The 15,782-nt window shown below is 41.9% G+C and overlaps 1 protein-coding gene across 1 annotated transcript in view; it reads left to right on the forward strand.

Annotated features, from left to right (window-relative positions):
* The first annotated feature begins 7,740 nt into the window (after positions 1-7,740).
* LOC103375996 (keratin-associated protein 4-4) overlaps positions 7,741-15,782 on the forward strand; it is a 21,111-nt gene continuing 13,069 nt past the window's right edge. The window contains exon 1 of the mRNA XM_008306327.1: positions 7,741-7,919. Coding sequence (XP_008304549.1) covers positions 7,741-7,919 — 179 coding nt within the window. The remainder of the gene's footprint in view (positions 7,920-15,782) is intronic.

The following is a 15,782-nucleotide window of genomic DNA, read 5'->3' on the forward strand; positions in this document are numbered from 1 at the left end:
AACCAGAAGCTGGTGGACGGACACCAGAAGAACTAGACTGGTGGAAATGACCATTAAAGGACATTTACCCAGATATTTACACTGTTGTATGTTTATCTATGATCCAGCAGATTTTGTCATGTTTCCAGAAGACCTTTAATACATTTCTGAAAGAACCAGTCACTGGAAGCTGCCATGATATACATGATCTTTACAAGTACAGCATATATAAAAAAACAAACCAACATATCAATAGCAGAGTACAAAACAGAATGGGGAACACTGATTCATTCATAGCTACAACTTCAGCTCCACCGTGTCTTTGTCTGAGTCAAAGTGGACAAAAGTATGAAGCAAATAGTCACATTCAATGTAGACCAGATGTACAGTTGTCGTTAGAAAATTACTTAAATGTGGTCTCAAGTCCATTTGATGATGAATCCAAATGTGAGAGTTGCCAAAGTCAGTGTTTAGATGTTACACCCACAACACCAATTCAGAAACCGTAATGCAGAAATAACAGTACAAAAGTTAAGAACAAACACCCGTCAAAGGTCACAGTGCAGAGAAAATATGACAGACAAGTCATTTATTTGTGTCAAAGAGCTAAGATCCTGTCAGAAACAGAACAAACTTCCTTTAAAGTTACACAGAGTTAAAGTAACACATGTATTACGGTGCTTGGCAATCTAGTACATGTAGAAAAGGCTTTAAAATATGCTTGTGATGCTTTTGATGCTTGTTGTTTGTCCCCATGATCATGGCGTTTTAAGCCCAAACTCACACAAACACTTCATGTAGCTTCCAGCTACCAGAAAGGTTTTATACTCTTAAGAGGCATTACAGCAGGTATCAACAAGATAGGAGGCTTCATGAGAAAAATGGTGAAAAACAAAACAAGAAACTGTAGAAAAAACTGCAATGGAAAATACATTCATTGTCTTCTGAAAATGTACTTGTGCATATTAATGAAATGGAGCTTTGAAATGTAACATCTTCAGTTCATACAAAATAGAAACATTTTGTATGAAATAACCTGCAGGTATTCATTTGGCCATGTTGGGAAGATTGTACACATAAATACAGCAGCAAACAAGTACAGTGCTTATAAAAAGTATTTAACACCTTTGCAAATGTTCCCCTTTTATGTCTTTTTAAAAATTGATATGTTGGAAAGATGTGAAACAAAAACAACTGTGAGGGTGTCTTTTTATGATCATCTTGAGTTCATCATGTTTCTTATTCCACCCCAGTCCAGCCCAGCTGCAGCAAAATGCCAACAGCCACAGTCCAGGCATCCGTCCCATCATCCTGTGGCAGCAGGAGAGGGAGGAAAAGGCCAAAGCCGCCGCTGCCTCTGCTTCAGTGGATGTCAAGGCTATGAGGAGCAAGATAGACAGGAAGAAGTAACACAGCTGAAACACAGGAACCAGCCCTTTGGTTGGGAGGAAACACTGCAGGGTTCGCTGCACTCATCTGTCATGTCAATGAAACAAGTTGGAAAGTCTATTAAGTATTTGTTTTTAATAGAAAATAGTAATTAACCTGTTAAACTGATTTTTTAACTTCCTAAATGTAACAAAGTACAAAGTTTTCCAGGCATCAATGCATTCTAACAGTCTGATGATACTGTACCACAGGGTTAATTTCTGATTATGTTTGCTTTAAGTACATTATCCTCACAATACTTACACATACTTTTACTTAAAGTAGTAATCTCAAGATATTCATTTAAATTAAAGTCTGTTTAGTCATCAAGTGAGGTAACACAGTGGTGACTGACCGATGACCCAGTGATGGAGTTATATGAAAGTCCTCGGATTGACAGTGTAACTGGAGTTTCTGTGCTGAAGTTCCTGCCAAAACATTAAGACATAATTATTATAAACGTCACAAGAGACTAAGCTTCCATATGTGGTGACTTTGAATGTCTTGTGGCAGAAATGTTGGGATGTTGGAGATTTTTATTTTTTTGGATAGAACAGTGAGAGAGTGACACAGGAAAGAGGGGAGGACCTGCAGCAAACTGTCGTGAGCGGAAGTCGAACTCACGACTGCTGCGTCAGGGAACTACAGCCCCTGTTTGTGCTTCGCCCACTCAACCAGGTGAGCTATAGGGGTGCCCAGGAGCTCTGAGATTTGAGGTTCCAAAAACACACATGCATTCATCAGTCATCACAATAGAATGAAACGCAGATCTTTAAGACTGTCACTTTCACTGACATACCATTTACAGGCTTTGCTATTAGTATTGTATATCCAGTCGTGATTCGATAATCTGACCTTTAACGATCCTAAACCTTGCTAACCGACAGGTTTTAGGAAAAATGAACGGAACCCATAAAAACAGCCTTAACATACCGACAGCCTTGGATTCCGACTCCAACATGACATTTTATGTCACAAATAAGGATAACGGCGTATTATCCGACTGAGCAATCCGACAGAATTATTCACCTTTAATGTCACCCGACGGGCCCTTGCACAAGCGCACTGTTCAATTACACGTGAAATCCTGCGATATGTAGTGTTCTAACAATACAGTCCCACTCATTGAGTGAGTTTGGCCAACTAATGAAGTCAGTTTGCATCAGTTGGTTAGTGAACAACTCTACATGTGGAGGAAGACAGGAAGGGCAGGTTTGGTGCTTTGAGGTTCTTGTACATGAAGTACATGTTTTGACACCCGAACAATTCTATGAACCTAGAAATACTGCTGTTTTATCAGGCTTGTCAATCATAGAAACACAATGCTTCGATACTGTTACACGCCAGACATCATACGTAAAATGAGATCTACCAAGTTTTCACCAGCATTCAACAAGTCACAGACCACGTGGTGCACTTTCATGGAGCGACTGATGTAGGTCATGACGAGTCTTTCATTTTGTTTCATTTAAATAATAGATATAAATTAAGATGCCGCTAATGTTAACTTTGATTTATTCCAATGTTTGTGAACTGTTTGAGACTCTCCTTCCTTTAGCAGCTCTAGGTTTCTACGCTGTATTCATTACAGAGTGGATCAGCATCCTCCATAGTACCTCATGTGTGGACTAGCAAAAGGAATGGTTTTGTTTTGGCACCTAAGAATAGTTTAGTCAATCAGTCAATTCTTTTACAAGTTTGGTTTTCTGACAAGGTAATTGTGATCTTGAATTGGTAGAAAGTCATCTGTAGTTGGAATGATTTGATTCCTGCGGCAGCATTTTTCTTTTGTAGCCTCAGTAGCTTTCATTTTGTGTTCAGAATTACATGTATACACCAAATGATTGTCCTAAAAACAATAAATGGGATAAAAAGCACGATTACACTGACGTAATAGTTTTGTGTGAGTCCCTGAATCTCTTAAACAGAAGCAGAAAAGGCATCAGAGTTACAACAGCAAGATGTGTGGAAAACACACCAGGCAGAAATACACTGGAACCTTTAAATAGCCTGAATGTAACCTTTTAGTCGCGTAAAAACAATTTCTATGCATAAAACTAGTTTATTCCTATTTTTCTATGAAATTGAGACTATTATATGTAAATACATTTCTTAAATATTCATTAAAATTATATAAAGAATATTAAGTTCATTAACATTTTGTGACCAGTTTGATTTAAAGCATTCGAAGGTGGTTATTTAAAAAAAAAAAAAAAAAAAAGTTAATTTTTTAACTGTACGAAACTTCCTTCCTAATAACCTTAAAGCTTCACAAATCGATCATCTTTATTTTACCAATTCAACAATAATAAATCTAAATTAGAAAAAAATAAAGATAAATGAAGACCATCGCCACATCAAGAAGCTTTGTCAGTGTTTGGGTTTTGAGGTTAATCTATAGGAATATCTACGTCATCTCCTGTTGTGACTTAAGAAGCAGTGACTTGGCTTATCAGGGAAGCTATGTTGGAATGATGTGGTAACTTTCTAATATGGTCACCAGGGGGCGCCAGGATGCTTCAGTGAACCACTCATCGGTGGGAAGAGACACACTTTCCCTGTTCAGACTGATACCTTACGGAGGTTTCTAAACCTGAAGCTTCAAGACAATGTCTCTGTTTGCTTAACTGTTTAAATTTATCACTGAACTAAAGCTTTAACCAACTTATGTTTATTTACGTTTGAAAGTAAAGACTCTCCTGGTCCTGGACAAATAATACAGTGTTTGTTAATTGTTTTTCTGCTTCCTTGGTTTGATAAACAACTTAAAATATTCCACTATGAAATAACAAATAGCTACTGTTCGTGCAAATAGTCTGAATGGAAAAGTTATGCGACAGCCCCCAGACCTTTTGCATAGGAAGACCTAAAGACACGCTCACCCCTTTGTAGGTATTTTTGTACGCCCGTGCAGTTGTTTGTGTCTGTTCATCCTCTGTATCTTTTTAGTTTTGTAGATTTGTATGTCTTATAGTTGTGTCCATTTCTTCCCCCTGAACAAGTTTGATTTTGCCCATCCAGAGCTGTGGTCTGACTGGAAAAAGAGATTCCACAGGTAAAGAATCACCACCAAGCTGGACAAAGAGGAAGTACAGGTCTGTACCTTGCTGTACTCACTCGGGAGCGAAGCTGAGCACATCGACAAAACTTTTGTCTACCAAATGCCACTGATGAAAATAACTACGATATCATAGTGGACAAATTGGACAAATACTTCGTGCCTAAAGTAAACGTGATTCACAAGATGGCGAGGTTTCATCAGAGAGCACAGAAAGCCGGCGAGAGCGTGGAGGAGTATGTCCACAATTTACATGAACTGATTCTGGAGCCACTAAAGATGAAAACATAATAGACAGGCTTGTGATTGGAATTCTGGGTGAAGAGTTATCACTGAGATTGCAAATGATGTCGGATATAACCTTGGAAAATGCATGCAGAGTCGCCAGGCAATCTGAGCACGTGTCCGAGCAGCAGAGCGGAGCCGCAGTGTTGTGTGAGGTGACACGGAGTCGCCCATCTGGTCGAACTGGCGGCTACTCTGGGCCACCAAAAAGTGGCGCCTTTAAACCACAGAGAAGAGAGAACCGGTTCAGCTCCTCCAGGCAGCACTGTTGCAAAAAAGCCAGAGGAAAATGTTCAAGTTGTGGCAAGCAGCACAGCAGGAGCGATGTGTGCGCAGCCAGGTAAGAAAGGCCATTATGCAGTAGCATGTTGCACATTACAAGTCAGTGACATGCTTAATACGGACTCAGATGGAGATGCAGATGCAGGTGAACCTGAAACATTTTTCTTAGGATCACTTACAGTGCAGGACTCTAACGAGTCATGACCAAGAACGCTACACATCCAGGGCAGTGATGTTGGCTTCAAAATAGACAGTGGAGCAGACACTAGAGTTATTTCTCAGCACACCTCAAACACTCTTAAAATAGGGCCAAAGCTAGAGTATTCATTAGCTGTATTGGATTGCCCAGGAGGAAGGCTTACAAACAAAGGTGAATTCAAAACCTTCACTTATTACAAAGGGAGGAGGTACTGTTTCCACATACATGTTGTTGATGGCCCTGAAGTAAACAACCTACTCAGCAGATCAGCGTCAGTGGCCATTGGCCTTATACAGCGAGTGGAGGAGGTGTCAAGCCCACCCTGCGAGCACACAGGACACTTAAAAATAACCCCAGTGAAAACTAAAGTGAAATGGGGAGCAACACCACACTCCATTATGGCAGCGTGCCGAGACTCTAAAGTCAAGGAGGAATTGCAACAAATGGTCAAATGTGGGGTTATTGAAGAGATAACAGAACCAACAGAATGGTATGCACCAGTGGTACCAGTACCAAGAAAATATATGGCAGATTGAGAATATGTGTTGGTCTGAATCACCTCAATGAAGCTGTGGAGAGAAAAAAATACATCTTACCCACTCATGATGATATACTCCCAAATCTGGCTGCTTCAAGTACATTCTCACGATTGGATGCTGCCACCGGAGTCTGGCAAATCCCTTTCGATGATGACAGTGCCAGACTTAAAACCTTCATCACACCTTTTGGAAGGTACTTTTTCAAACGCCTTCCGTTTGGGATATCCAGTGCTGCCAAAATATTTCAAAGGGACTGTTCTCAAAGATCACAAAGGCACTGCAGCTTAGATGCATGACATAATAGTCTAAGGGTTTGCAAGGTTTTTTTGGGGGGGCTTCCTCCCACAAGCTGCCCTCTCTCAGCTTAATTATCTCCGCCAAGGAGGAGAGATGGTGTGGGAAAAAACCTGACATAAGTCACATGAGGGTGTTTGGATGTCCTGCTTATGCACGTATCCCAGATGAAGAGAGACGGAAACTGGACAAGAACGCTGTGAAGCTTCCTTTTGTGGGATATGCAAATAATGCCAAGGGCTATTGCCTTTATGATGAAAAGAAAAGGAGGATTCTAATCCATCGTGATGTCATTTTCAGTGAAACAAACTTTGACTGGAATCAGGAAGCAGAAGTTCTCTGCTCAAAGGACGAGATAACCATGGAAATAGATGAGAGTGAAACACAAGGTGAAGTCACTCCTGATGACACTGGCAGAATCAGAAAGTCTCCAAGGAGATATGGATATGATGAGTCTGCAGATACAGTTATTGTTGATCATCATGCCAGCATGTATCGTGTGACAGAGCCACTCACAATGAAAGAAGCGATGATGAGTTCAAATGCAAGGGAATGGCAGGAGGTGGCTGATTTGGAATACGAGGAGTTGCTGGAAAATGAGAAGTGGGACTTAGTGGATTTACCAAGAGAAAGAAAGACAGTAGGATCAAGATGGGTGTTCAAAGTCAAGCATCATAGTGATGAACGAGTGGAGAGATACAAGTGCAGACTCGTCGCCATGGGCTACTCACAGCTGTGTGGTGCTGATTGTGATGAGACATTTTCACCAGCGGTACGATTCAGCTCTGTTTGTACATTACCGTCCTTTGCTATTCTAAACAATCTACATGTGCATCAGATGGACGTCGTAACTGCATTCCTCAATGTGGACACCTGGAGGAAGAAGTCTACATGGAGCAGCCAGAGGGATACATCAAACCAGGGCAGGAACACCTGGTGTGCAAACTGAAAAGGTCAATCTATGGACTGAAGCAGTCTCCTCGGTGCTGGAGCAAGGCTTTCACAGAGTTCACGATGGAGCTTGGATTCAAAAAGAGCACATCAGACCCGTGTGTGTTTGTGAGATCAAGACAAGAGCTGGAGATGTTAGCAGTTCACATGGATGATCTCATTCTCATAACAGAGTCGACTGAGAGCATGAACGAGCTCAAAGCGGCTCTCAATAGAAATATGGAATGGATAATACAAATCCTGTAGCAACTCCTGCTGATGCCAACGTCAAACTGAAGAAAAGTGATGGTGTTGGCAAGTCAGTAGACCAACAAAACTATCAGTCAGTGGTTGGAAGTCTGCTGTATGCTGCAATGGCCACAAGACCAGACACAGCTCAAGCTGTGAGTGCTGTGTCACAGTTTAACGCAAATCCAGATGCTGCACATCTGACTGCTGTGAAGAGGATATTTAGATACTTGAAGGGGACAGTGAACCTTGCTCTCAAGTATGAGTGGTCAAATTCTGGAGCTTTGACCGGATTCTCAGATGCTGACTGGGCTGGTGATCAGGATGACTGCCGTTCAACAACAGGTAACATGTTTGTACTGAGTGGAGGAGCGGTGAGCTGGCTCAGCAAGAAACAGGCAACAGTTGCACTTTCAACAGCAGAAGCTGAGTATGTCGCACTCAGTCAAGCTGCTCAAGAAGGTATCTGGCTGACACGTTTACTATGTGATCTCGGAATGGAAGCCACGCCCACAGTGATCCTGGAAGATAACCAAGGAGCCATCACAATCGCGAAGAATCCAGTGGATCACTCCAGAACTAAACACATAGACCAGGCATCACCAAATGGCGGACCTCAGTCTGGATCCGGACCGAGTGATGGTTCTGTCCGGACCTGTGACCAATCTCTGATAAAGTCACGAGAATAGATTTTCATGGAGCATTTTTGGCTATAGACAACGGGTGCTGCTACTCCAGTTAATACGACAATAGCTCCACTCAGTTGAGCCAATCAAATCGTTTGGTTACCCTGCACGGCCAGCGCACCTCCACAGCTCGCTGCCGCTGCCACTGCCACTTTGCGCTGCCTATACAGCACAGTAGAGAGGAAGAGACAGTGATGACAGCATTGATGACACATGGCTTGCTTCAAAAGAGGGAAGGTTGATGAGGAAAACTGTTGCTTTGAAGATGAGTGGACGGAGAAATGTATGTTCACTCTTCTGTCAGGCAGTTCACAACCAGTGTGCCTCATATGCTCTGAAATAGTGGCATTAACTGAAAGTGGCAACGTGAAGCACCATTACAAAACAAAGCACAGCTCTTTTCAGCAAATTTATTCCCCGAAGTCCGAGCTGACGCACATTTACAGCCCAGCAACGTGCAAACAAAACCTTTTATTTATTGTTTTCTGAAAATGTTGACTTTTTTACTTGAAGTGGAGGTCTTCAGTTCTTTAGGCTGGGACCTCTTTAATTTAAGAGATACAAGGGTTATTTGTGTGACGGCCCGTGGCCACCAGGTGTGTGTCTTGGACCCAAAACGAAAGGGAGACGGGAAATGATGGGAGGAACAGGTTAATTTTTTGGAAAACTAGGGAGTGAGGAGCACCAGGAGGGAGGTGAGGAATCCGGGGTTGGTGCGCAGGTTGCAGTGGCGGTGCAGGAGGGGGTTTTCTGTGTCGGTGCTTGTGTGGAGAGTTTTCCGTGCTGGGGGTGGTGTGGAGGTTTTTCCGTGAAGGTGCCCGTGTCGAGGTTTTCTCGTGCTGGTGTCCATGAAAAGGTGAGAACCAGACTCGTGATGCCGTGGAAGGGGAAGCTGGAGTGAAGGGCGGACGGCTGGGCGCTGGAGCCGGCGGAGAGGACGCTGGAGAAACACAGAGAGAACATCCACATTGCTCGTGACTCGAAAAATGTTTAGCAGGGAACACAAAAGTTTGGAAACACTGCTATGGCCTGACGGTACCACAAGTGATGTATCACAATCATCTGGCACCAGAGTCCCGTGAAGCAGTGGCTTTTAGGCTGTCTGCTTATTGGAAGGCTATAAGACACAAACTGGATTTCGATTTGGACCTTTTACTTGGAGGAACTTTTAATAACTGGACCTCAGTGGCTTTTAATTGAATACCCCTGACAAAGACATTCGCTACCACTACATCCATGAATGTGTGCAGAATGGACAAATAGAACTGCAATACTGACCAACAAATGACACGAAAGTAGACATCTTGACAAAGCCTTTGACCAAACAGAAGTTTGAAAAACTAAGGGGAGAGATCGGACTTCTTCCTATGTAAGAGTGATTGTTTGTGCTTGACCGGTTAACACTGAACGTTATCTGGTCAAAGCAAGTCTGACAAACCTTGTGAAAAAAGGTTTCAGTAAAACAACAAAACAAAAGGGGGAGGTAAGGCTTTTTGATGTTTAAATGTATTTTCTTGTCATTTTATGAAGGAGAGCACGGCTCTGTATTATTATTTAATGGTTCTAAATACCATTGGAAAAATTAAGTGGGAGTGTTGTAATGCAGTAATTTTACCAATGGATGGCACTGTTTCCTCTGCTCCACACTGTTCTTTGTAACACGTTTTCAATAAAGTTTCAGTCAAACATACAACACTAAACCCAGCAGGAAGTCCGCCATAATGGATTGTTTGTTTGTCCACCCAGAGCTAACTCCTCCTAGGGGGTAAGTCACAGAGCACTGAAATTTGGGTAGCACGTAGAATACACCTTGAAGGTAACATGTTATCAAAGTCATCTGCAAAGGTCAAAGGGCGTGGCCACGGTGACTCTGATGTTTGATCCTTCGCCATGAAAGAGGAAGTACTGTGTAACTACCCTGTACATGCTCCAATCTGCCTCAAACTTTCCATGTTTGATCACAGTGCTGTCCTGATCACATCCATATGCCCAAATCCATTCACAGTCATAGTGCCATCTATTGGTAACAGGCTGTTTGAGGCATTACACTTACATGTGCCATTGCTTCAAACTTTGTGATATCATTCTTATAATTGGTCAGCTAAGTCTTCCCACGATGCTACAGTGCGAAGGTTTTGCATTTTCAAGCAACATGTTGCCATGGCGACGCATAGTTGCTGTGACACGTGTAATGAAGAGGTACTTCATTACGGGCAGTTTGTCAATAGCACTGGGGTTTTAGAGAACACGGAGTACTTTAATAACGCACATATGCACTTTGGTGAAACTTTTGCACTGTAAACAGGCACTTTATTAACCATTTTGCACATAAAAACAAGCAGACATTTACACACAGTTCATAATTGATGGTAATTATTGATTGAATGCGTGGTTCGCCTTTCAGACGCAGAAGCGGTCACTCATGGGTGATTGACGGTCACCTGTAAAGCAAAGCACCAGTGTTATCATTACATATGTGGAATTGATTGGTCTTGATAATGGAGGTGTGTGTGTGTGTGTGTGTGTGTGTGTGTGTGTGTGTGTGTGTGTGTGTGTTTGTGCATTCTTTATGGTGCGATGGATGAGTGTAGCGGAGTGCATAAATGTTTAGTGCAGTGTTAAATGTGTGTGTGTTGCGTAACGTACCTGTCCTTGTGCTTCCGGTCCGGCAGGGTGTTCGGGCAAATGCGTCCCGGGGGTCCGAGCACTGTGTTGTAGGTTCTGGGAGCGACCACAGGATGAAATGGCGTGGGGGTGTTTTGTTTGAGTTTTAGGCGTTTATTTATGGTTTTGTGGGTGTACTGTAAATATATTCATTATTTATTGAAGTTAATGTTTGTAAAGATATTTTGCTATATTTAAAAATGCTTTATAAAAATGTTAAACAAAGTATTCAATTTCGATGAAGAATGTAACCTCCCTGTGTTTGTGGTGGCAGGTTAAGTTTCCTGGTGGTATGCTTTAAAAGGGCTGTCAGAGAACTGCTACCAGTTGAAGCAACACATGCTCCAGAGAAAACTTTTTTTTATTGATGATTGGGGAAAAAAAGAGCAAATAATAAAAACTTTTCATAGTAGCATACTTGGCCTTCAGCCTCGTCCTCCCAGCTGCTAGTGGCCATTCCTCACAACATGGAAAGGATTTTTGACAGCTTTGGAATGTTCATTAACGCGCCAAAATTGGCATACGAGTCACTATTGGCTCAACGCGAAAATGGCTCTATAGCGCCCCCCTGCATCAATTTATCCAAATCTCATTTATTAATTAGCCCTCGCAGGACGTTTAACTGACGTTTACAAAAATTGGTAGGCATGTAACACATCAGGACGCACAAAAAAGCCTCTTGGACCCATACCATAAACTCAACAGGAAGTCCACCATTGTAAAATAACTGCAATTTTTTTGAGATTTTTGTCATATTCAAGAGCAAACACTTCCTAGGGGTTAACTCCTACACGCCTCAAATTTGGCCAGCACATACAAGAGGGCTTGGTGATTAAAAGTTATCAAAAGCTCTGCATTTCGTTAAGGGGCGTGGCAATGGCGGCCCTCTGAATTGTGATGATTCACCATGACAAAAGAAGCATACGACCTTGTACATGCTCCAATCTGCCTCAGACTACAAACTTGATCACAGTCCTGTCCTGATGAAACCCATATGCCAATATCCATTCACAGTCATAGCTCCACCTGCTGGCAATAGGAAAGAACATGTTTTACACTTTCATGTGCTATTTTTAGCCGGTTGACCGTATTGACCTCAAATGTGGTGACATGAGCCTTTTGACCAGGGGTCGGCAACCGCATGTGGCTCTTTCATCCCTCTGCTGTGGCTCCTTGTAGCCTTTTGAAAATAAATAATGAGCATTTTAATTTAAATGTATTTTATTTTAGCTCGTTAGTTTTTAAAATGTAATTCTAAATTTGAAGAGTGCTGTGAACTTGTAACATTAAAAGAAAATGTGCTTAATTTTTTTTTTTGTCGCTCAAAATATGCCTCACAATGTGCGACACGATGTGCAACATCCGCAGCACACGCAGTGTTGCCAACTTGATGACGTTCTCGCTAAATCTGGCAACTTTCCAAATCCTCTTGCCGACTTTTTTGTCAAATGCGACTACCGACAAATCTAGCGACTCTTTCTGGTGTTACTCGAGACTTTTCTGGTGTTTTGGAGACTCTGACATTAAAACATGCATCGTAGTGTCGTTCCTGTCCTCAGCAAGCAGCGGTCTGCTGTGAGCTCCTCCCGTCCTAAAGCGCTCACAGTCCATCAGCAGTCTGGTCAGCAGTCCAGCTGCAGTCAGCAGGACAACCAGATGGCATTTTTAGTTTGTTGCAGGTGGATAATTTAAGACCGGCTTTTTATTTCATATATAGGAGGACTCAAATAGACACTGAGTATTTTATTTGAAACCAACCTTCAACTCTTTTTTTTTTTTTTGAGTTCAAAATGTTTTTGTTGCAGAAATAAAAATTTGTTTCCTCTGTAGCAGTTTCTTGATTTCATAAATGCAACACACATATACATATATAGCATTGACGTAAAAACAATACATGCAGTGTTGTCTTCATTTTAGATGTCAAAAGGGTTTTGTGGCTCCTGGTGCTTTCTTTTCCGTGGAAAACGGGTCCAAATGGCTCTTTGAGTGTTTAAGGTTGCCGACCCCTGCTTTAGACGTTGATGATGACTCATACCAAAAATTGTGCCTTTTCATCAAACGGCGTTTCTGAACTGCTCTGGCTGCAGCTTGCTCTTGCACTACTGAGGAGACACAGTGAGGCCTGACGACTGAATGGAGTCAGAGCTCCGTCTAGTGGACAAACGGAACACCGACAGCATTCTGCACAATTGTGACACTTAACAGCATTTACTGTTTTATGAAAAGAGGCTTACGGTTAGGTGATTGTCACTTTGCCCAGAGCACATTTCTACCACAACAATTTCCATGTTTTACTTAAACTTGGACAGAACGAACATTGTTTTTAGAACTGAGCTTTGATTCTTAGTATTTTTACTTTGGCACACAACGATGTAAAGATGCTGTCCTGTCTGTGTTCCTGAACTAGCTCATACAGCACATCATCACAGCATCACAGCCTCCCTCCACTTCCTACAAAGGCTACATAGGTATCATTCTCCTTCTGCTAAATAGATGAATTTAGATATTATGATTGGTTGCTCAATTCCAAAGCATTTCTAAATTGATCACTGCCCTACTAGCTGCTTCCAGTGATGATCAGTTAGTCTGTCATTGATTCATTTATTTGCTGTTTGTTGTTGTTATGTCATTGTTGGTTTTTGTTGGTTTATTTAGTACTACAAACATTCTGTGTAATGTCGGTTCAACTCTGTATTCTTTGTTTGGGAACTGGAAGTCAATGAAGTCAGTTCATGCCTTTTGGTAAAGAGACTTATCAACACAAATAGATTTGATTGATTTATTAATATTCATCTGGAATCTTAAACATTTATTATTTATTTCTGAATTCTATTTGGTGGTACCCCTGATTTTAAACGAGTGCAATTTTAATTGTAAAGTGTAGTTTTGCTACATATTCTAACTTCCTGGTTCCAGCTGTAAGAGGCCGTTACGCTACATCTGTGTAGTTGTATGTTGAGGCAGCAGCATTTCTGCAGCAGACAGGAAGAGACTGAACAAACTGGTAAAGAAGGCCAGCTCTGTCCTGGGATGTCCCCTCAATCCGTTGGAGGTGGTGGGAGACAGGAGGATGATAGCTAAGCTGTCACATCCCACCCTCTGCAGGAGACCTTAACAACACTGGACAGCCCCCTAAGTAACAGGCTGCTTCACCCGCGGTGTGTCAGAGAGATACTGCAGGTCCTTTTTATTCCTTTTTATTTATGATTATGTCATACTTCTCTTTGGTACAATATCAACACAGTCTGTGAATGAATGTCCAGGGAAAACCACAGAGATGGTAAAAGCCGGTTCCGGGCGAGGCCACTCCTCTGACTGCCCTGCATACAGGTGCCTTACTCAGGTGCTCTGCATCTACCACATTGTACAAAAAACTTCCATTTGCAAAGAAACACAGCACAACACACAGTGTCTGCTGGGATGTGAGAGCATGACTACGGTTGGTGATGCTGCACATGTAAGAACGGATCAGGTTGTATGTAGATAATGGACTGTGACGTGAAATAGTGACGCTTAAAAAGAGAACTGTCTGGAAATGCTAGAACATCTATGGTGGTCTGATAACCATCTCCAGACCAACATTTAATTCTCTGCGCAATAATGTTGCACCTTCATCCACGGGATCATGATCAGAAGGACATGCTAGTGGAAAAAGTCTCCACCTACTGTGTCTAATGGACTTCTGATACAGCCTACTAGCTCTGATTGTTTTAATGATTTCTGACAGACAGCAGAACGAGGCTACGCCAAAACTGGCCTGCTGACTGAGGGACTGAATTAATTAATTAATTAATTAATTAATTAATTAATTAATGAGGAACTCAAATACCATGGGTGCTGAAAGAGGGCAGAGACAGAGAGAAACTCAAGGTTCATTGAGAAAAATTTGGTCCTGACCAGGTTAGGGTCATAGTCTGTTGCTATGGAAACTGACCAGGTTAGGATCATAGAGTCTGTTACTATGGAAACTGACTGAGTTCTTAAGTTAGCTCTCTCTGTGAAACAGGCTAGAGTTAGCCGTCTGTCTCTAGTTAGAGTTACCTCCCTTTGTGAAACGGAAAACTCAGTTTCCTTCATTTCAGGGTTAACAGACTCAGAGTTGTCACTACAGCTGCTTTGTGAAATGGATCCCAGATTAAGCTGTGTCCAAATCAAAAACCTCTACATATTTTTGCATGTTCACAAATGAATTAAGCCTTCAAAAAAACAGACACTGTATTTAACAGACATGGCAATATAACTGAAAAAGGTATCACGATAGAAAGTTTGATCTCAATAATTATCAATAATTACTGATTATTGTACTGTCCTCTTTTTTGAATAAGACCAGCAGAACAAAGGTTTAATGTGGATTTACCCACCGTTGTGTTTAATTTAATTAATTTAGCCTATTCATCAAGGCATATAGGTGACAATTAATGTTCAAACAATGATGAAAGAACACACATGAATAAATACATTTAGACACATAAATAAAAATAAATAGAGATAAAGGTATCCGATCACATTGGAACACATTAAATAGCTGATGTGAAAGTATGAAACATTCTGTCAAATATTGATTAAGCCAGTACATGTCGCTATCATTATCAGTTAATTTTCCCACCTCAACATCATCCAGATTGTTAAACATGAATGTCACAGCGTTTACCTGCTAACTAGGGAAGGCAGTGAGAAATAAACTCAGGGTCAAGTTTCAAAGGTTCCTTTCAGAATCTTTTGGTTGACACACAAGTGCTTAGTCACAGCTTTCTCTGTGTTCTAAGAGATGGTGAAGATGAGAAGTCCAAGAAGCAGATGGATCACAGCCAGTTTGATACAACATGCATCACTGGAAATTGTAGTCAAGGAAACTGTTGTTGCAGCAGTGGTTGTTGGTGCAGCTGTTGTTTGTGCAGCAGTTGTGGGTGCAGCTGTGGTTGGTGCAGAAGTTGTTGGCGCAGCAGTGGTTGGTGCAGAAGTTGTTGGTGCAGCACTGGTTGGTGCAGAAGTTGTTGGTGCAGCAGTGGTTGGTGCAGCAGTGGTTGGTGCAGCTGTTGTTGGTGCAGCAGTGGTTGGTGCCACAGTGGTTGGAGCAGCCGTGGTTGGTGCAGCTGTTGTTGGTGCAGCAGTGGTTGGTGCTGCTGTTGTTGGTGCAGCAGTTGTCGGCGCAGCAGTGGTTGGTGCAGCAGTGGTTGGTGAAGCTGTCG

The sequence above is a fragment of the Stegastes partitus genome, unplaced genomic scaffold (genome assembly GCF_000690725.1).
Source record: "Stegastes partitus isolate 25-593 unplaced genomic scaffold, Stegastes_partitus-1.0.2 Scaffold45, whole genome shotgun sequence".
Taxonomy (NCBI): Eukaryota; Metazoa; Chordata; class Actinopteri; family Pomacentridae; genus Stegastes; species Stegastes partitus.